Raw genomic sequence first — 22,425 nt, forward strand, 5'->3', positions numbered from 1 at the left:
ACGTGTCTTCAAATCCTTATTAAAGGCAGATTATGGTATATTCAGATCACATCTGACACTGAATAACATATGTGATTGCCCAAGTCATAAATAATAAATAATTAGGAGTACAACATAGAGAGTTACACAGTTCTGTGTTTATCATTTACTCAGAGCAGCAAGAAAACATATGATAAACATCTGTTTGGGGCGCAGCAATGGATGGATAGCTGTTTCTCATTTTCCCATGCTTTTTCCACTTGATAGAAACTAAAAGATAAATTATGTAAAGTAAACATTTCAGAGAAATCCTTTCTCATTGTTCTGTTTGAAAACTTACTAAGTGAAGTGTTATGCCTCAGACGAACATAACTGGGTGTATGATAGATTTATTGATATCAGCGTGTGGTCCTTTTCAATATACTGGCTCTTATTGTCATGAGCAACAAAGATTTGGGTGCAAACTAAATAAAAGGTTATGCTAAAACATCACACGCTCTTGTTTCTTAGGCCAGTGGCACATGTAGCACATCATCTGTTTTGTATGCAGTTGATAAAAAGTGGTTTTACTGTTACCCTAGCTCAGTTGACAGGCATGGCGTCTGTCTGTGAGGATATCGGTATGAAATGCATACTTTTGTTTCTGTGCAGCTATCAGTTCAGTGAAGCTCCACAAAGGCTGGGACCATGCCAGTCAGTGGAGCTACAGGAAGTAGTGCATGACTGGATCCAGTGTTGGACTGGCCCACCAGGATACCAGGAAAACTCCCGGTGGGCCCAGGTGTCAGTGGGCCCCCCTGATAGTTGGCCTGTTTCATGGTCATTCCCTATTTCTGAATGGGAACAAAGAGGAGAAATAGATGGAAGAATAGTTGCTAGCATGTAAATAAAAGAGACTAGAAGAATAAAGAGGTTGGGTGAGGAAAGGAGGAAAAATAGTTAAGAGAGTGGGCCTATGGTCTAAGTTTTTTCTCATGGGCCCCTGAGGTCCCAGCCCAAAACTAACTGGATCCACTATCCTCAGCTTAAAAAACGCAGGAGTGGAAAAGTGGTTAATATCCTCCGTGTGCTCCTGGCCCAAGAGCAGTGCCACACAGGGCTTAATCTCAGACAAAAATCTGCCATCCCCTGGCCTTTGCTTATTGCTGTGTCTGCACCAACATGCACTGCATGAGACTGGCAGAAGACATGTGGATTTTGGTTCAAAAATGCAAAAGTATGCATTTTCAAGCTAAAATCTGTTCCGTACAGTGCCTGTAAGTGGATTAGCTAATTCTCAGCCTATGTATAAACACTCTTGTAGCACTACCCTAAAGAGACAGCAATATTGACATTTATAAACAGTATAGAAAAAGAACAAGTTTATTTTGGGGTTCATAATGAAACCTTATATCTCTGGGGCTCCCAATTAGCAAGGCATGCCACAGTTAATTAAAACACAAACCTTGTGCCCAGTGCACCTCTCCAACTCAGGGTACTTGGCTGAGAATCTCAGCACCACCATCTTTCTTCACTGCAGTATACTGGTAAATATTATTAGACTGTGCATGGTTTCACCTCCAGACTAAGAATTCCTGGAATCCAAAGAAAGATACCAATCAAGAACTACATGCCACTGGATTTTATGCTACAAATTAGCACCCTCTGGGGATTTAAGGTTTCCTTGTCATCTAAATGTGTTTAAGTAGATTTAGACATGGTGCCCTAAATTAAAAAACAATTGATTCGAGTAAGCCTCAGTTTCTTAGCATTCTGGACAACAGATCTCAAGCCTATTCTGTTATTTGCATACTACTGTAAAAAGGCATAAGGAAAATAAGAAAACAGAACATATTGATATTTTAATTACTTGAGTCAATGCATATTGAGGTGCCAGCACACACAGAATATCCATGGCAGCCAAGACAACTGGTAATTACCAGATGAATTATGGTTCTGTTTAGTGCTAAAAATCATTGAAAAAATATAGATTTAATATATTTTTGGCTAAAAGGGAAAGAATACGCCTTTTTCAACATGAATTAAATGAATAGGGCTTGTGTCGAGTCAAGTTTTAGCTATTGTGTTGATTACAAAAAACTTTTGTTTTTTTGGAGCTAAATAAAGCAAACTCCAAACTACTCACATGGAAAATTAGAACATAAGAATTCATTCAATTTCCCTGTTTGCCATGTTTAGCTCAAGAAATAATATAATCCATATCTTTTTTGTAATTATAACAAAAGGCAAAAAGTATGTTCAGCACAAGCCCTATTCATCGAGCTCATACAGAATAGGTGGTACTGTATATTGACCCTTTTAAGATATTATTTACCTTAGATGTTATTGAGTTGCTTGCTTGGAAGTGACAGCATTACATCTGCTTAACTATTTCAGAGCTAATGTTTAATTACTGTAAGGCAGTGATCCCCAACCAGTGGTTTGTGAGCAACATGTTGCTCTCCAACCCCTTGGATGTTGCTCCCAGTGGCCTCAAAGTAGGTGCTCATTTTTGAATTTCTGGCTTGGAGGAAGTTGTAGTTGCATAAAAACCCAAATGTAAAGCCAAACAGAGCCTTCTATAGGCTGCCAGTCCACATAGGGGCTACCAAATAGCCAATTATAGCTCTTACTGGCGCCCCCAGGAACATTTTTCATACTTGTATTGCTCCCCAACACTTTTTCCATTTGAATGTGGCTCACACGTATAAAAGGTTGTGGATCCCTGCTGTAAGGCAAAGTGCAAAAAATCAGTGCATGTTTTTTTTCCCCTCAACGCAACAGTCTCGTAATGGCCTGCAATGCAATTAAAAAGGTACAAAAACTTGTGCCAGCCAGTAACTTGTGCACTTTTGTCAGCAACGTGCCTCTCTAAGATACAACATATGAATGGTACATAGGAGTTTACTTACATGACTCAAGAATTTGCCCTCTGTTATTCCTGCTGGTATTATTTGCAGGCTTAAATGATGCACCAGGTATCTTTCCTGAACCAGCACAGAATGTCTTTTCCTTGCACAAATATAATTGCCTTTGCATTTTAGTTTGTACAGAGATTTGTTTAAACGCAGAAGTACTGCATCCAAGTAAAATTGGGCTTCAGGAATACTCAGAAGATAACTATTTATATTTGCATACAATTTTCTAAAATTACATTTCCTTCTGTTGCGTTAACAGAAATCCACTGGAGCAATTAACTTCAAATTGTGAAACAAATTGTGATTAAAAATGATAGCTCATCCAATCATGAAATAATTGCCTTGTTTTCCAAAAATGTAATTGTGATTGCAGACATAGATGAATGCCAGGAAGAGGCTGAAGTCTGCCTTGGAGGGGGCAGCTGCCACAACACTGATGGCTCATATGAATGCACTTGTCCAGATGGCTTCCTACTGGTTGATGGTATACGGTGTCAAGGTAAAGTCATAACGTTCCCAGTACAGGAATACAATATTTACTGTAGGCCAATAAATATATATATATAACTAAATCTGCTGCATATTAATTGTTTATAAGATATATAAAGTTATAGTTTATAAGTTTTTGTTTTATTAGTTCAGTTTGTTTATTCATTGCTAATCTCTGGATCTGGCTTTAAAAACAGTTTAACAAGAGCCAGGTCTCCTCCAGGTCTTTTAATGAGCTTTAATCAACTGTCTTGCAACATTGGTTTTAGAGTCAGGGCCAGCAATGCAGAGAATGTTAAGTCAGATACTGCCCTTTATTTCTATTAACATTTCCAAATAACTTCAAAATGTATAATATTTTAATTAATGTTTACTGGAGAATTGTCTTTTCTTTTTCGTTTACTATACAAAAACCTTTTTTTTTGGTAGGTGCGGTCTTTTATAGCCAATTTTTTTTTTAACAGCAACGCATCTACAAACTATTTTTATGAAAGCTTGTTCTGCACACTTAACCAAAAAAAAAACAATAACAATATATCTATATATATAAATGCATATCTAATTTCCCTGGGTAATGTTGCCCTAGAAAAGGGACAAAATATTGAAAATTTTATTTTCAGTTTTTGTTGCAATAAGTCCTACATTCTTTTTAATTTAAAGTTGCTGTTTGTTCTTTACAAAGTAAGAATTCTATAAACAGCTTTTCAGTGAATTTCTTTGATATTTAATTACTGTTTACCAAATAATGGCTGCACAGTCAGGTAATACATTGAAAGAGATGTCTTGTTTGAAAGCATTTTGCTATCTCCTGTATTTGCTGATTGTGAGCCTCAGAATTTTCTTAAACTTTACAAATATATGGCTGTCTATATAAAGCTTTCAAATCCAATCCAGCACTTCTAAAATGTGTATTTAGCATGCAGAAGCATAACTCAGGGCTTTCACTCATTATGGAAGTTTGCTGAAGCACTTAAATTTGCCATGCTCTGTAAATTTCAAGGACGTGTCCATAAAAGAGGCACTTTATTAATACAAGGAAGAGTTATTTTCTGTCTTTCTCCGTAAGCAGCTCATAAAAATATGTAGCACTGTGACACAGTGGAGTTATGCTAAATACCACACATCTTTGTAGTTACTTGTATTTTCTGGATCATGGTGTCTCCTAAGCTAAGGTACACTTATACACATCCCACTGAGTGAGCCATTTTTTATTCTCATCATTTCTAGGCTTGTAATTCACTACTATGAACACTCCTGTAGTATGTTCCTATCTATCCTGTCTGTCTATCTATCAGTCTATCAGTTGGGAGTAGCAAGGGCTCTGAGTGAACTGCTGAATGTGGCCATTAACTGATGTGCACTGAATTATGACACTGTGTGCTTAGTGAAGTGCTTGCAGACTTGCACAAATAGCAATTACATTGGTTAACTTGCTCCACCCACCAAGTCATGCTCCTAATATAACAATTTATACACTGCTAATTATAAATATTCCTACAATATTTAGCTGTACAGAGATTTCAAGCTTTGTCCAAATAAATACAAAATTGTTGAGCCCTGTTTGATTTTAGCTTATAATTATAAGAAATATGTGACCAGGCTTGGACAATCCAATATCTGGACAGTGCTCAGACCAATAGAAAATATAAATGGTCTTAAATAGATACAGAACCAGAAATTAAATCCTTTTTACATTGTCTTTGCATACTATTTATAACTTTACTGTAGAAGTGTTTGCACAATGCTTTTACATTACACATTCAGTCCTCATGTTCCTCTATGAGGGGGCTGCCATATTTGTGCAGCAATAGTCCATTAGCATTAGAAGCTATAACTGGCAAGGTGAGGAGGGACAGTCAGACTTCAAGTAACCATCAGTATCAGTATCACTTTAAAGAGACCAAACAAGAGTCATAATCACAGCACTCTCCAATTTCTTCTAAAAAATATTTTACTCATAGAGTGCATTTAAATCACTTTATTAACACATAACAACATAACAATAGCCAAATCATGGAAATCTCCATTCTTGCCTATACCACAATTAAAAAATAAGATTACACCACCGACGGGTGAGTGATATCGGGAGAATCCAGGCTAAAATGATCAAATTATAACGACGGGTATAGGCAAAGTCGGTCCGGGGACCGCATCAACGAGCCGATGCGGTCCCCGATCCGACTAGATTTTTTAAACTGCCCGATCGATATCTGCCCGATTTCAGGTCGGGTAGGCCCGTTGGTAGTGCCCATACACGGGCCAATTAGGACCTTTAGACTAAAGTCTGTGCTGATTCACAGTCTGCACTCTGCCTCCATCCACTTGATAATGTGCAAAAGTTTTACAAATAAGCACCCAATCCTTGTAGCAAAAGCACAAAATCTGTCTTACTTACGGCCCTTTTGTTTGGATATTCTGCAAATAAACACACGCACAAAGCTGTACTCAACTGGATCCGTATTTCCTAAGTGCCATGCAGCAGTTCCAGAGTCTTTTAATGCAGATCCCCTACTAGACGCCAACATGTGTTTCACCCTACTAGCATGGCTTTAAGCTTAGTAGGGCTATTGAGGTCTGACTCCAGGCATTTTCAGGTACAGCCACAGTATAACTAAGATTATAGTAATTAATGGGCATATTTTATAAAGGTATGTAAATACTTCAAGAAATATGGTGTAAAACTTTATAAAGCTCTGTTGTAGTTCTTATGGATGATTTTTCACAATTTGTTGACCTCTTACATGCAAATGGAGAGGGTGAAAGTAGATGTAGGTTTCTTGGAAATTAAATGGTTAATATGTATGTGCTTGAGGCAGCATCTCCTGTGGTTGGTCAGTCTCCATTATTTCTCATTGTGAGAGAAGGTTTAAAAAGTGTGCATCTTTGCGTGTGAGAATTCATGATCAGTAACAAAATAACAAAGCTGTATAAATATTAAAGTTTCAAAGCATCCCCAATATATTCAGTGGAAAGAAGAATAACTTATTTTTAATAGAGTGCAAAGAGTCTGACATTTAACCCCCCCAATGAGAATTTTTGTCAAAATTAATGGAATACTATTGATAAAATGTACTAAATCTTAAAATTTCTATTAGTACATAAAAAAACTACACCAAATTAAAAGTAATATCCAATATCAGTGGAAACCTGTGTACATTACCTGATCGGTAACCATTGATACTTTCACAGCACTCATTCTGGGAGAACCTCAAACCTTGTATAATCCCCTGGACAAGCTGCCCATTCTTATCTTTCAGACATGCTTCTTTATTATTCCACCTTATAATATTGAGTTTAAGCTCAAAATGTAAATGAAGTTGTGTAAGAAGGGCATTTTGTTACATATGTAAATGCTTATTGTTTTTTAGATATTAATGAGTGTGAACAGCCTGACCTTTGCAATCCTAATGGGGAATGTCTCAACACTGAGGGCTCATACCACTGCATCTGTGAACAAGGCTTTACTACTTCAGCCAATGGAAGATCATGTGAAGGTAAGTGATTTTCATGTTCACAAGGACCTCATTGTAACCCCTTAAAATTGTAAAATGTCCATTAAACAGGCTGTAATTGTGCCAGGCACAATCTATTGTTTTTCCTGGCAAAAACATTAAAGTAGTGCAGTAGGGTTGGCAGACAATATCTCCATTGCTTCATCCTTTTACCTACAATCCCCAACACAGAGAATGTACATTTGAATCCAGGTGTGGATTGACTTTAACTGAGCATGCTCCTGTGGTGAAGATTGGAGTGCAGGGGACCTAAAGTGCTGTGAGATGGTGCCCCACTTTGCTACTTTGCATTTTTCAGTTACAGAAGGTTATAGAATCCCCAGTGGTGCAATTTAGGAGGTGGAAAGGAGGGTTATGGAGGGGGCTTGGGTTTTACTCTGGCTTAAGTTCTGCTTTAATTTATTTCTTTCCAACTTCTAGTAGTTAGTATTTTATACATGCAGATGAAGCAAACAAACTAGAGGTTACAGATCAGGAAAGATTGTTTATTAAGCAAAGTGTAGATTTTAGGAAGCAGTCGAGCACAAATCTTACTTGCACCATCTGCACATATCTATCCATTAAGTACTAAACATTTGTAAAGGCACTATTGTGACCTTGGGTGGCCCAGGTCAAGATAACAGCATAATAATGCTATATAAATGCAATCACAATATTTCTAATTTGCTTGGCCTTAAAGATGCAACTCAAACCCCTATAAAACATTATCTGTAACTATTCTGCTTATGCCATGGGGCTGCTATATAAAAGAAGCATCCTAGCATGTGTGACACAGATATAATTTGCAGAAAATATTCAAGGTGTATAGAATCTACTCTTACCAGGACTCATTACTGGTGTTTAGAAGTGGGTACAATTACATTGGATTTATAAAGAATAAAACACAGATAACAAAAATCAAGGTAAATTGCAGCAATTTTTCACATTGCCGACAGCTAGTAATTGAGGCCAGCTTGCGCTTTTCCCCACAGTCAATTGTGGGTAAAACCACTTTCATTTAAGGTTTGTGTCAAAATGTGCTCCTTGCTCCTTCCTATAGTTGCGCTTGACACTGCTCTGTCCTCACTGCCTTCTGTTCATAAATCATGCACTCTTGCACCTATTAGAGGAGGGGAACCTTGGAGCTACTGCCACCAGCGACTAGGCAGGGTTGCCTCAGCACTTTTGTCATTAGGAACAGCACACTTGTCTGAATTAATAGGGTGCACACTTCACTCTCCCACTGAACACCAAAATGTTTAGCGTAATTTTCAATAAAGCCCATACACAGTTAAGTCCATTTTGGGCAATCAGATGCACCTGTATGGTTTTCTTCCACAATGGAATTCTGGGAAAAAACAAAGCATTATGAGAAAAAAGTGGAGCTTATGCTCGAAATTGCACTTTGCCCACTACAATTGCATACATGAGCCCTTTCATTTTTAACCTGTTCTAAATTTTATTCCTATCACTGACTCTGTGATAGATTAGGAAGATTAGGAAAAGGGTAAAAAAAAAAGCTCTCAGATCAGATTTATCTCGCTCTCTGTTACATGTAGAGGACTGATTATTTGTCAACTCACACATCTAAAGGCCAGCAATGATGATTTCATACACAAAAGCCAATGGCGTGCTTGAACATACGGGGGCCGTAAAAGATAAAGAGAAGTCTGGCTCCTTTATTTTTTGGTGTTCCCATTATTATGTCTAATCAATGCTGAATGTGTTTGCTTTATTTAAATATATTCCAGCATTAGAAAATATTTTGGAATTGTATGTATGTAGGAAAAGACAAGCCATTATAATATTTATGTTCTCCTAAACCTGTAATCATTGCTTTATATCAACAAATACGCAATGCTTTTAGATCTGTATCTTTGTATGTTATGGGAACTGATTACCTTCACTATGAAACTACAATGAAACATGTTGAAGAAAAATAACAACACATAACACACCAGTATGTTGCAGAAAGTTATATTTTGGCAGAGCTTACAAAGCACATTGGACTTGTTGACCATAAAACTCCAGATGAATATTTATATTTTCTGGCTGATATTCCAAGCACTGCTGTGAAGTGGTTTAGCTTAGGATTCACTTAAGATGTTTTGGCAACGGCATGGCCAGACTTAATTTGGATCCTCTTAGCATCTGTTACATGCTTTACTGCATTTAAAAGGGCTTTATCTAATGTCTGCTTTTGAATTATGTGAATGCTATTGTAGAGGATTTCACTGCAGTTCTTTACTGGCTTATTGTAAAAAATCATTGGTACCAAAAAATTAACTTCTTGGCAAACAGGAAGATACTTATACTTTATATAGAATACTAGATCCCAAGGAAGGCTTTCAGATTTGAAAGCTCTGAATGAGTTAACAAAACAAAAGTCTCCATTTGAATAAAGTAAAAAGGATGGGGGGGGGGCATACACTCCCAGAGCTGGATCAGTTAAATGGAACTGATAAATACATATACACTTTCTTGCTAAAGAAAGCTCAACCCCAATGGTGAATTCCACCAGTGAAATACTCTTCATCACTTCATTAGCCTTACAGATATGAAATCCTTTCCCTAAGGGTAAGTGCTATGGTGGAACTAATCCAGGTTAGGATGCACCTACTGACCAGCATTTTCATATGAGTGAGGAAACATAGTTTCTGTGACCCTCAGTGCTTATGGAGTAAAATAAAATTCCTAGATAACATTGTGTATTTAGGTAAGTGAGACTATTCATGCCTTTAGTGAGAGGACAGGAATATTACACTGAAGTTGGGAGGTAAGATGAAAGCAGAGGGTATAATCTACTTCAGCAAGAGCAAAGCACAGAAATAGCATAGGGCTTATTTATAAACACTGGGCTAATTTGCCCCGGAGAGTATCCCGTAGCAACCAACAAGTTATTAGGCTTTTTCAACCAGCTGCATGTTAAACATAGAAAGCAATCATCTGATTGGTTGCCATAAGTTACTACCCAGGTGCAAATTTTACAATGTTTATAAATAGCCTAGAAAAAAGTAAGATATTAGCAACAGAAGATTCTAATGCAGTAGTATGTTTTTACCTATGGGAGACCAAGTATACTTGGTTCATATCCATGCTGAAAAAAAGACTTAAAAACAAAATCCCTGAGTCCCTTTATTATGAAATGATGTGCTCCATGGTATTCCATATAATGATTAACAACTAATGCACATATAGTACATCCAAAACGCATGTTGGTAAGTGATGTGCTATTTCATAAGAAGATCTGCAGAGCTGCTGTTTAGGGAACAATGCAGACCTCTAACAGTGCTGTAAAGGGTGCAGTTTTGTGTCCCTTAATGTCCAGCATTTGAGCCTATCCCTTCATAAATGATCTTTTGTCATATGAAATCAAATATGACTTATAAGACAAAAGTCTACAGCTGCCCTTTACACACCCAGCTTTACTTCACATACAAACCTTAGTTAAAGGGGAAACTGAGGCAGGCAGCATAATTATTAAAATATTTTTTTCAAATGAATAAAATTAGAAGAACACATTTTATAATAAAACGCCTATTTATCAAAATAATGATGAACACAGGTGTATATGTCCCCTTTAATTAAGAGTTGTGGCCAAGAGCTAGGGAAGGAATGAGAAGGCTGGGGAAGACTGGTTTATCTTCACTGCTGCATAGCAATTGGGTTTTGATGAAAATGTAAATATTTCTAATAAATGTTTTAATAAATGATACATTTTTATGTCAATAATTATAGTTGTCTCCTGTCATTTTGCATGGTCAGCAATGTCACTGCTTTTTGTTGTACGTTGTGTTATATTACGCAAAAGTAAAAGTGGATCAAAACCCAACTTAACTCCCCCGATCCTTTTAGGCTGTTTTATTTGAGTGTAACCACAGACCCTATGCAAGGGAAAGTTGAAATCCCATGTAGAAGGCTGTCAGAATAAGAGCTATGGGCTACATCCCTCCCCACTCTCCCTCGCTTCTGCTTTTAGTTATTGCCAGTCTAGAGTAGGGATGTAGCGAACCTTAAAAAAAAAGTCCGCGAACGTGAATATTCGCGAACTTTGCGAACCCCATAGACTTCAATGGGAAGGCGAACTTTAAAACCTAGAAAAGCCATTTCTGGCCAGAAAACTGATTTTAAATTTGTTTAAAGGGTGCCACGACCTGGACAGTGGCATGCAGGAGGGGGATCAAGGGCAAAAATTTCTCTAAAAAATACTTTGTTGAAAAAGCGTTGAGTAAAAACGGGCAGACCTAGCGGAAATACGCGGCGTTGTTTGCTATTTCGCGCTATTGGCACCATGGAAACGGGATTTGCTTACACCAGTACTAGGCTGAAAAACGCCATGTGTGGTTGTGCGGCGTTTTTTTAGGCTGAGAAAAAACGCAGAGAAAAAAAACGCGGCGATCCCAAATTGCGAACAAACGCGGAAAGTTCGCGAACTTGCGCGTTCGCGAACACCCGATGTTCGCGCGAATTAGTTCGCCGGCGAACAGTTCGCTACATCTCTAGTCTAGAGCATATACAGTAAGAAGTGAGCATGTTCTGGACATTGCACTTTATGAGGGTCAGACCTGAAATATGTTATTCAAGTAAGAGTGTAGATGGAGATAAGATTATTTAGTTTACAACTATGGTGGTTCAGGCTGGGGCAAAGTAGAGGAGACTTAGAATACTTCCCACCCCCCTTCCTTTAAGGCTTATGCCATCCAACCTGCTGTCCAGCAGCTTTTTTTGATCTTTAACCCCTACTTTTAAATTAACAATAACTGGAGGATCACCAACTCCTTTTGGTATATGCAGTCCATACTATTAGTTTTCCATGGTTTAATGGGGTGACTTGTCAACTCTTCCATCATCTTCAGCCAGCATACTGACCAAGAATATACTGACCAACAGATGAAACCTAACCTCAAATTAATTATCTTTATTTGCAGGTGTGAAATGTTACGTTACTATATACATTTGGATCTTGTTTAACAGTGTGTTGTGTGAGCTGCCATCTTGTCTGCTTACCCATGTGCTATGTCTGTCTGATGTCACTAATGTCTTATTTTCAGACGTTGATGAATGTGCTAACACTACGCAGTGCGGCAGTCAAGGTATTTGTGAAAATACAGATGGCTCCTATCGCTGCCTCTGTTACCAGGGTTATCAGGACTCCTTCGATGGGCAAGGGTGTGTGGGTGAGTTAATGGCCTTGGGTGTTTGTGCCAACAAACACTGCCAAACTAATAAACCAAATGACTATTGAATACCAGTCTGTGGTATGATAACATGGAAATAGATGTCCTATTCAAAATATAAGTATTTTTTTTCACTTTAAGTTTTTAAAATTGTTTGAAATCATTGAAAATGGTGAGTAGAATTCAATTTTTCTGATTTAAGTTTTTTTTTTAGTTTTTTTCTGCATTTCTAATTTTTAATTGTTCAAATTTTCGAGATGTGAGTTTTTAATAAATAATTACGCATTTGCTTTTGGTGAATCAAAATGAAAAAAAAAAAAACTTGAAAATTCACAAATTCAAATTTTGCTAAATATGTCTCATACAACTCCTAGGACAACTCCCATTGATTATACTTGAAGTTGGCAGAATGGCGAATTTTATATTTAATCTTTTGCACTTAAAAAGTCTTGAACATTTGAGTTTCTGAATCTCTTACTTGACTTTGTGTGTTTGAGCTTAAAAAAGCTTGAATCACAGTAAAACCTCAAGTTCAAATGTTGATATATCTGCCCCTAAGAGTTTGCTGTTGTCACTTGGTCACATAGAGCTTTTAACCCTAAAACTGACGCTATATTTACTCTGCATTAACTGTTTAGTTGCCTCAAACATAAATTATATGATCAGAAATATATTTCCTTTGAATTAAAGCAAATGAAAGAAATCAAAAGGGTTGACTTTTGGAAGTTACTAAACATTACATAGGAATGAACGTATGCAAAACTTAACTACAAAGATTCCATTATTCCTAAATGAATATTTTACATTACTGAACATTGAAGAAAAGCCTCGTAACACTGCAAGAGATGAACATTAAAAATCTGAAGCAGGGATGAAATCTCCACAAAGCTGACATTCAGTGTTTCAGGCATTTCGGCTGTTTAGTCTTATTTACATTCTATATACTTCTCCTTTATAGGAAATGTGAATTCTCCCCAAGTGGTTTTGTAACATAAACCATATCCATTTCAGTCTGCCAGACCCAGAGAGCATATGTGTTAAACATTTCCGAGAAAGTATAAAAGATTCCGATTTTTTTTCACATACATTTTATGTCGAAGTTCTAAGAATCTTTAATTACTATCAGCAATGTTACTTATCCATGTCACCTCCACTCCCCCCAGTTTGGTTCCTATCCTTGTCTGGCTTTATGGGGGTTTGTCTCGCTTTCCCTGTCTGTTATATTGCTCGCTATATGTTATCTGTTGTCTCATGAGTTTAGTTTTTTTATATCAAGTAAGAGGATACTATACATCTGTTTACTTATTCATATGTATGTAAGTTTGTGAATCAAACTTGCTTAAACCATTTTCACTTAAAAATCTAACCCGAAAATTAAAAGCCCAAAGTTATGCAGCTCTCATTTTTTAACCTATGCAGAAAGCAATTATTTTTGCTCTTATAGTTGGAAATCACAGTATTTGTTCATTTTAAAGTTAGACCCTTTTGTATAGTTACTGCAAAGCCGAGAAATGTCCTCTAGGTTTACCTCTTGCAGGCAAAAGTGACAGGACTCACTGGCATTTGCTAAGGTTCTAAATGCTGAAGGATGAGTGCAGCTGGCCAGCGAACACCCTATTTCCAAACGGAGTGACAAGCGGCTCATTGCTTGCATTACAATCTACCTATCTGGGCCACGGTTGCCCAAGGGAGGTTTTCTACTAGGTGGTTATGTCTTGCTCAATTACATTCTCTTTATCGCTCTATGCAATTTAATGCAGAGGGATTAAAAATCATTTAGCAACAACCTCTGATATCTTAATGATGTGGTCACATTCAGTTTGTCACTATATTATTTTTACCAAAAACTTTTAATACTTTTTCATTCAAACTATACATTAACAAGCTGCATCTTGCCATGTTAGGGGGCATATCTGTAAAGTTCTGTTATTTTACGCCCAAAAAGTGTTGTAAAATAAATAATGTATTTATAAAACTCTGCTGTTACAAATAGTTGCAATATATAAACTGGAATTGTTATTTATTCTATGCCATATTAATAATATTTGTGTCATTATTTTATATAACCCATTTAAATAAAATGGATGAATAAATTCAGCAAAGATATTCTGCTGTAAAAAATGCCAGCGCCACTATTATCACTTTTTTTACTTCAGGTTTTTATACTAAGCATATATGCCTGCTTTCATTCTGCAGCTTTATAAGCACAGGGTGAGCTGGGGCAGACATGCTGAGACGCTTGGTGTATTGTATTTCAGCTTATTTATTGGATTATTCTTAGACAGAACAAGGGAGGCAAAAAAATCTTTACAGTTTCCCATCATGTGAAATTATCTTCTAAAAAAAATATTTTCCACATATTTCTAAATATGCTCCTAGGTGATGCTATTTTATTATACATTCTTCTGCAAATCCTTTAGTTTACATTTGAGTTCAATGTTAACATTGTGTGCATGTAACTAAAGCTTTCTATTAAAAAAACTCTATTCTTTCCCATTCATTCAACTATATATTATTTTAAACAATTAATTAAACTGGAGATTTGGGGTAATGCAATCTAAGTTTCAAGTTTGCACCAGGTCTAGTATCACATAGCAACCAATGAGATTTGTTGCTTTCTTATTGGTGAGCACAGTGCTACTTGCTTTTTGGTTGTTGTGGGTTACTACATCTGGGGTAGCTTTGCAAATTGTTTTTCTATTTTTTTCTATTCGTAAGTGCTTTGTTGCACAGTTTTCTCAATGGAAGCTTTAGGCAACCAAGGTTTTTCTTCAAGTTAGGAAATTGCAAACATCCAGGAAACTCTGTTATTTATTTTTATTCATTTCAGTAGCAATAAGATTTAATTGTGCACCAGGGAACTTTTATTTTGCAGCAGACAGTGCTTGGCGTGGGATGGATGGTAAGACGAAGAGCTGTCAGTTAGAAAGAATGTATCTGAATAAGCACTCTCCATTTTCCAGATGTGAACGAGTGTGAGATGCTGAGCGGAGTTTGTGGGGAGGCCCGATGCGAAAACGTGGAAGGCTCATTCCTCTGTCTGTGTACTGATGAAAGCCAGGAATATGACCCTATGACAGGGCATTGCCGAAACCATAATTTGCACGGTAAGAAATAGCCAACAAAACACAGTGGACCTGAATTTATAGTCGAATGTTAAGTCAAGAGACTGGAAGAACTGTGTTTGACCTTTGTTAACTTAGCTTGTGACGTTTGGAAAGTTATGGAATGCTCTTGTGCTCAGACAGATTCTCTTTCCCGCAAAAAATTATTCAGCGTACAACTGTGATAAAAAAAAATAATAATCAATTCCCTAAATTCTCTCAATGAAACTTGGGAAAGTACAAGCATTTAGCAGGTGTAGCAAGTCATGGTGTCAGTGAGGAACACAATGTTAGGTATATTACACCTATAGCAGTGAGTGCTGTTAGGGAAGTAGAAATGAAAAGCAATTGTTTTATACTTGGAACATAGACTTTATTTTGAATATGGTAGCAATACAAATAGTTTATTAAAAGGTCTAGAAAAAAAGAGGCTGAGTTGCACTGCACAGAAATGACTAATAAACATACTGAATTACCCTTATATATTAGTAATACAGTTTGATTTAAATGACTAGGCATTAATATTTGATTTGATTAATGACACTCATGGAGTTCAATGTATTCTTTTTTTACTGGCTTTTTGTAAAATGCTGTCATATTTTTCCCTAAAAGTATGACTTTATAAAAATAGTTTCCACTCATTGAATTAGTGAGCCTACACCAAAATATGATTATGAAGAATACATACAGCCACGCAGAACTGACTACCAAGCCATAAATGTACACTTAGGAGTCGCACAAAAACACCTACAGTCAATACGAATTCTTGAACAAACGGCATTTAATAGCGGTATTGCAGGAATTTCATTATAATGCCATGTTGCCTAAGGGTTTGGAATGAAATGTGTACAATTTTAGCAACCATGCCAAATATGCAATGTTTATATGCCACATCAGCCACAAACAGATGTATTCCTTTATTTTAATACATTTTGATTTTTCCTGGTGTATCAGCTCCTACACCTATATACACACATTTTCTAATTGCGTCCCTAATGCCTTAAAAATATATGGAACAAAGTAGAAATAGAGACTGCACTCAAGCAAAATTTCAGCACAAAAAAATCAACATTTCTGGGGGGGCTTTTCCTCCCTTCGTCAGGATGGGAGGGAGTGCCCCCCCCGAAACATTGATTTTTTTTATACATTGGCATGTATATAGAACAGTATATAGCAACAATACAAGGGTCCCTCTGCCCACCATCCTAAGCTTATGGTGATATCATGCTGAAGCTAAAGTCATGTCTTCATTTTGAAATCTTTAACATGGCATTAAAAAGCTGCAGGGCTAAATGTTTTATGGGAGTCTTAAAAAAACAAAAAAGACCTGGTTGAAGGAAACAGATAAAAAGTGTATCTTATGCATAAAAAATATACTGAAATATACTGTATATTTAATAGTATTTACTTCTAACTGTGCTGTCAGACTTGATTTAAAGAACTTAATTTCTTATGGTAGAAGCACAAAGAAATGGTATCTGTGAGTGGAAAGTGCTACTCCCAGCACTTTGCGCCAGAAGTAAATAAGCCCCCATGTTCAGTGTTTAACTATAGAGAAAACAAAACTGGGAAAAAAGGGCAAAAAACCCTGGAAAAAACACAGGCAAAGAGAAGCTGTGACACAGGCCAGTGTGCCATTGGCCTATGGTAGCGATCCCCAACCAGTGGCTCAGGAGCAAAATGTTGCCTACCAATCCCTTGGATGTTGTTCCCAAGGTGCTTATTTTTGAATTCCTGGCTTAGAGGTATGTTTTAATTGCATAAAAACTAGGTGCACTGACAAACAGAGCCTTCTGTATATATATGATGCCAGTCCATATAGGGGCTACCGAATAACCAATCACAGCCCTCATTTGTTACTCCCCAGGGGTGAATGTGGCTCACGAGTAAAGGTTGGGGACCTCTTGCCCAAGGCACCTGTGGCTGACATGTAGCCTGCCTGGTGCTGGAACAGTGTAGGTGCCTTTAGCCAGACATGCCAACATTTTAGACACATCATTGATGGGCCCTAACCAAGTCTTGTTACAGTTCAGCTATGCATTTAAATGACTGTTCCACTGATTAAACTATTTACCAAAGCAGATGATATTTGATGACACCACATGTAAATTGGCATTTAATCATCAGGGGGGTCAGCCTATAGGTTCATAATAAGATCAACAAGGATTTCTCCTAGCATTTAATATGTCCCAGGTGGGAAGAATCCCAGTGTCCTCTGTACCATTCCTGTGATACACCTGCAAACACATTTATTGACTGGAAATATTTGTATTCTTATTCCTAAAGTCAAGAAAAAAGAAACAAAAGATTTTGAAACATACTTATGAGAGCATAAAATTCTAGTGATTTGTGACTGTTTTTCTTGTGTACTTTAAAAATGACAGTCAGCAAATTCTCCCTGGGACTGGTTCCATGGAAAAGACTTGGCGGATGTACCAGATACCGCCCAGTGGTATTTTGTATTTCTCTATTCTGTTTCAAAATGCATAAAATTCCCACTGCATAGATCTTATGAATTTGGGCCACAGCTCCTTTCCTTCTACTTCCTCCCTTCCTTTCTTGCAGATGTATATGCCATTACTTTTTCTTTTCATTTCTGTGGTGTGGAATTGGCTCCCCTTTTAGTTTTACTGTATTCCTATAAGTTATTTTGGCAAAACTTCTAGTTCTACAGTCAAGTTTGACCATAATTCATTTATTGTGGTTCCATAAATGCTGGCATGTCACACTGGATTTTCCTTATTATTTCTTCTTGCAAATCTGTGGAGTGTCAAGGAAATTTAAAGTGAAACTGTTACATTCCTGTTAATGATAGGAATCGTGTCCGTGTCTTTGAAAGGAAGCAGAATTTTTTTATTCCCAAATAAACCAATATAGCACTTCCCAGGCCAACAATGCTTACTCCCCTATACCCTGTTTTTAAAATGTATAAATTCTCAAAATGACAAGGAATTCAGTAATCAGTTGTGCTGCAAATCCGTCCTACTTTCACTAATGGGGCTGTTTATCATGCTGTGCAGAAACAAATATAAACATATATATATATATTGACATTTGCAGTCACGTGACTTATATACAACTCTACATAAACTGTTGGAGAGAACGCATAGGGGCTTTATATAGCACATAGTGGTGCAAAGTGCAAAAGGCGTGCAAGCCAGCATGTATTTTGCACTTTGTCCCTTTTTTTCACCTCTGGCAATCACCTTTACCCCCAATGAATTCATCACTGCCTGCTTGCAGCAGGTTTAATCATTTGTGCCCATTTAGTACATTGTGCACTTAAAGACTTTTGTTTGGGATTATTTCAAATTATCCAGATTTATTAGGATGATGCTGGAAATATATTAATCACAGAAGATAAGACTTTTAAAATGCCTGCAAAAATGCAATTTAAAGAGGTGATGTTGGGCAGTGTTTAGGGATTCCACTGATACTGATACACCAGATAATGTTTGTATCTTCTGTTTCAAAAAGGCATCAACTCCTTTGGAGACAGCAACACTGATAGTTTGCTTAATGCTTTCAGTCCCAGTGTTACCCATAATACAGGTAAGGAGCACCAATAAAAGCGGCTTCTTAAAGTAGGAACCTGCACTGGCATCCAGTAGGGAAATAAGGAGCCAACTTTTGGCTCAGCTTTTTCCTCCTTCTCTCTCCAATTCCCTATGCAAATGAATCAGCTCATAGCAGCTTAAGAACACTAATGCTGGCTGTCTTCTGCAGATGCCATGTGACTTTTCCATCCTTGCATTTCTTATTCTTATCCTCACTGTTCATATGAATCATCATGATTGTGAAAACAGCCATCAACAACACTAGGAAAGTTCCACAGATCTGCAGGAATGCTGAAAGTACAGAATAGCATACATAAATTCACTTGTGGCTGCCGCAATAGGACTTTGGCTGCAAATCTTTGGATGTTACCTGATAGATCATTGGATTAGGAATGGGCTTAATCCATTGTTTACGTTTTGTTTTATAATGAAGTGGTCAAGTCTGAAATGACAAATTCAGTGGTGATATATTCAGTGTGCTCACAGTTACTTAAGATACAGGATCATTTCTCCTTCTGTGGTTTATTTTTCTTTTTGCATGCAGTTGCATCAGCTTTGGGTATTTAAATTGTATTTAATATTTAATCTTTTATAGTCTTTATTTGCACAATTTGCTTTAGGAATAACAGAAAGAAAGGGCAAAGGGAAATAAATGAGCAGATTTAGGTATGCAGTATGTTTGTATACAATGTAGTAATAATAAAACAGATGTCACATATGGTATATACAGCTAACTGTTACAGGCTTCTGATCAATCACAGTATCACATACATGTGCACTAGTGTATAAACACAGCACAACTGCAGAGAGCCGCATCAGAAGGTGCAGACAAGCCTTGTCCTTAGGGCAGAAAGTAAGAACAGGGCCTCATTGCAATTTTTTTGTAAATATACAGGCAAGTTCAAGTTTCTACTGGTGAACTATGACTACTAACTGCTATTGGCTATGAGCATATTTAACTTGGAAATGATATCTGCCTACAGCCGGCGACATGGCCAGACATACTGATGCATCCTGCCGCTTGCTTAATCCTATTTGGAATGCCCTGTACTCTTCTTATATGAACCTGGCCTCTTGATGTCACTTATTCTAAAATTGTTACTCTCTCGCACATTCACTTGCTTGTTTTTTCACAATAACTTTCAGATGGCAAACCAACTCTTTAGATTGTAAGCCAATGTTTGTTTTTGTTTGTTTCAAATACGTTTCAGATGTATAACCAGCCAATTAGTTTGTATTACATTGTTTTGTCTTTTAATTACTTGCTGGTCTTGCATTAAAACACATCTATTTCAGATGAAAATGATGAGGATCAAAAGGACTGCTACTATAATATCATTGGGGACGACTTCTGTCAGAATGTGCTGGCTGCCAATGTTAGCAAGCAAGAATGTTGTTGTACATTAGGAGCCGGATGGGGAGACAATTGTGAGATCTACCCTTGCCCAGTCATAGGTTCTGGTAAGTAGAAATCTACACTTGAGGTATTTATACTGTAAATATGTCCATGAATGTGATTTGTGGCACTGGAATTGCTAATGTTATACTGTGATATATGATAAAAAAAGGAATGGCAGACCTTTGGCCACTGATGTGCCAAAAATAATTTTAATTTCCATTAACATCACTTGCAGCTAAGTTTGAGCAATACAGGTGCCACAGCTCCATACTTCCGGGGGGGGGGGGCACATAGAGCTTAAACACTTAAATGCCTTTGAATGTGTTCTTTATCGGCTTCATTTTTGTCTTATAATGCATGAGTTTTACTGCCTGTATAAATGCACTTCTGGCTTGATACAGTCATTGAACTTCTAGGTGTATGTATAATGCATAGTTATTATAGTGATTACCTGTAAATTCATTATCCAGCATTAATTGTATCTGATTTCTTTATATACATAGATGAGTTTACAGAGATGTGTCCAGGAGGAAAAGGCTATATCCCATCAAAGGAGTCCATGTATGAGGGCAATGATTTATCTTATCAAGGTTAGTAACCATATAGCTCAGTACTGTTATTTGTTACTGATCTGCCATAATATATCTCTTTGATGTACTGCACTGCACAGGAAATCAATGTTTTTATTACAAACTGCTTCCGCCAGTGGCTTATTTTGTGCCACCCTCCCACACAGGCTAGAGCTGGTCATATATAGAGAAGTGTGGTTGTGGCAGCATCATGCTGTAGGGCTGTTTTATCATCAGCAGGGACTAGGCATCAGGGCCGGGCCAAGGTATTTTTGCACCCTAGGCAAGGGCTTCAATCAGTGCCCCCCCCTTCCTGATTGCCCCCATGTACCTGTGCCAGGCTGCCAGCAGCCTTTTTATTGCCTCATGTGCCTGTGCCAGCAGTCATCATATTGCCCCCATGTACTGGTTCCAGCTGCCATCATAAAGCCACTATGCACCTGTGCCAGCAGCCATTATATTGCCCCATGTATTTGTGCCAACAGCCATCATATTGCCCACATGTATTTGTGCCAACAGCCATTGCCACCATGTACCTATGCCAGTGGCCACCATATTGCCCCCCCATCTGTACTTGTGCCAGCAGCAGCCAATCCCTCATATTGCCACCAAGCCCCCAATCTGTACCTGTGCCAGCAGCAGACAATTCTTCCCATTGCCCCCAATCTGTACCTGTGCCAACAGCCATCATATTGACCCCAAGCCCCCAATCTGAACCTGTGCCAGAAGCAGACAATCCCTTCCATTGCCACCAAGTTCCCTATCTCTACCTGTGCCAGCAGCCACCAACAAGCTTCAGAACTTTCCACACTTTGCAACGCGCCAGCTCTCTCTGTTTGAATGATGCACGCTACCCCCTACTGCGCATGCGTCACAGCGCCAGCACAATGAGAGGAGAGCGCGTCAGGTTATTAAGGTACGTGCCGGCAAATAGAGGGGTGGGGGTGGGCTCCTGGGTCCCGGCTACCGAGTACAGTGAACAACACACATGCCAGAGAGGGTTGGGGAGGGCAGTTTTGGAAGGCCAAGGCTAACAGGGAAACTAGTTTTAATAACTGAAAAAAACAATTCTTTTAAAATGCGCCCCCCAGTGATTGCGCCCTAGGCAGGCGCCTACTCTGCCTACCCCTAGTTCCGGCCCTACTAGGCATCTTAATAAAAAAGAAAGCTATGAATTATGGGAAACCATTCCCCATGGACTCCATTTTAATCAAATAACTCACATTTTTAAAAATGGTTTCCTTTTTCCTCTGTATGAAAAAAACAGAACCTTGACTTGGTCTCAACTAAGATATAATTAATCCTTATTGGGGACAAAACAAGCCTATTGGGCTTAATTAATGTTTAAATTATTTTAGTAGACTATAGCATGCTGATTCAAATTACGAAAAGACCTCTTAACATGAAAACTCCAGGTCCTGAGATAACAAGTTGCATCCCTGTAGTGGCAGATCTTTTTTTAAGAAATGAACAAAATGAGAGGCCACACTTTTAGACTAGAGGCAAGGCATTTGCACCTGAAGCAAAGTGGTTATTAGCCAGGAGAGTGGTGAGATGTGCAGTGCTCTGCTGAATTATGTGATGGCTAATTTCCTTAATGCAGGAATCACCAACCTTTTTTTACTTATGACCCCCATAAACATGAAAAAAGTTCTTGGGGAAGCCAAATAAAGGCTGTGATTGGCTGTTTGGTAACACCGTGTGGACTGCACTTCCAAAACTTGCCTCCAAGCCAGATTTAAAGTTAATTTAAAAACAGGCAC

The 22,425-nt window shown here is 37.8% G+C and overlaps 1 protein-coding gene across 4 annotated transcripts in view; it reads left to right on the forward strand.

Moving 5' to 3' along the window:
- Nucleotides 1-22,425, forward strand: part of ltbp1 (latent transforming growth factor beta binding protein 1) — a 205,647-nt gene that overhangs the window by 166,319 nt on the left and 16,903 nt on the right. For 3 of the 4 annotated variants that reach the window (XM_012963793.3, XM_012963794.3, XM_004914666.4), the window contains 7 exons: nucleotides 3,250-3,375; nucleotides 6,734-6,859; nucleotides 11,908-12,033; nucleotides 14,997-15,140; nucleotides 18,615-18,689; nucleotides 19,991-20,155; nucleotides 20,597-20,683. In XM_012963793.3, the coding sequence (XP_012819247.1) occupies nucleotides 3,250-3,375; nucleotides 6,734-6,859; nucleotides 11,908-12,033; nucleotides 14,997-15,140; nucleotides 18,615-18,689; nucleotides 19,991-20,155; nucleotides 20,597-20,683 (849 nt within the window). The remainder of the gene's footprint in view (nucleotides 1-3,249; nucleotides 3,376-6,733; nucleotides 6,860-11,907; nucleotides 12,034-14,996; nucleotides 15,141-18,614; nucleotides 18,690-19,990; nucleotides 20,156-20,596; nucleotides 20,684-22,425) is intronic. The other variant, XM_031901994.1, reaches the window with a different exon arrangement.

This window comes from Xenopus tropicalis, chromosome 5 (genome assembly GCF_000004195.4).
Source record: "Xenopus tropicalis strain Nigerian chromosome 5, UCB_Xtro_10.0, whole genome shotgun sequence".
Lineage (NCBI taxonomy): Eukaryota > Metazoa > Chordata > Amphibia > Anura > Pipidae > Xenopus > Xenopus tropicalis.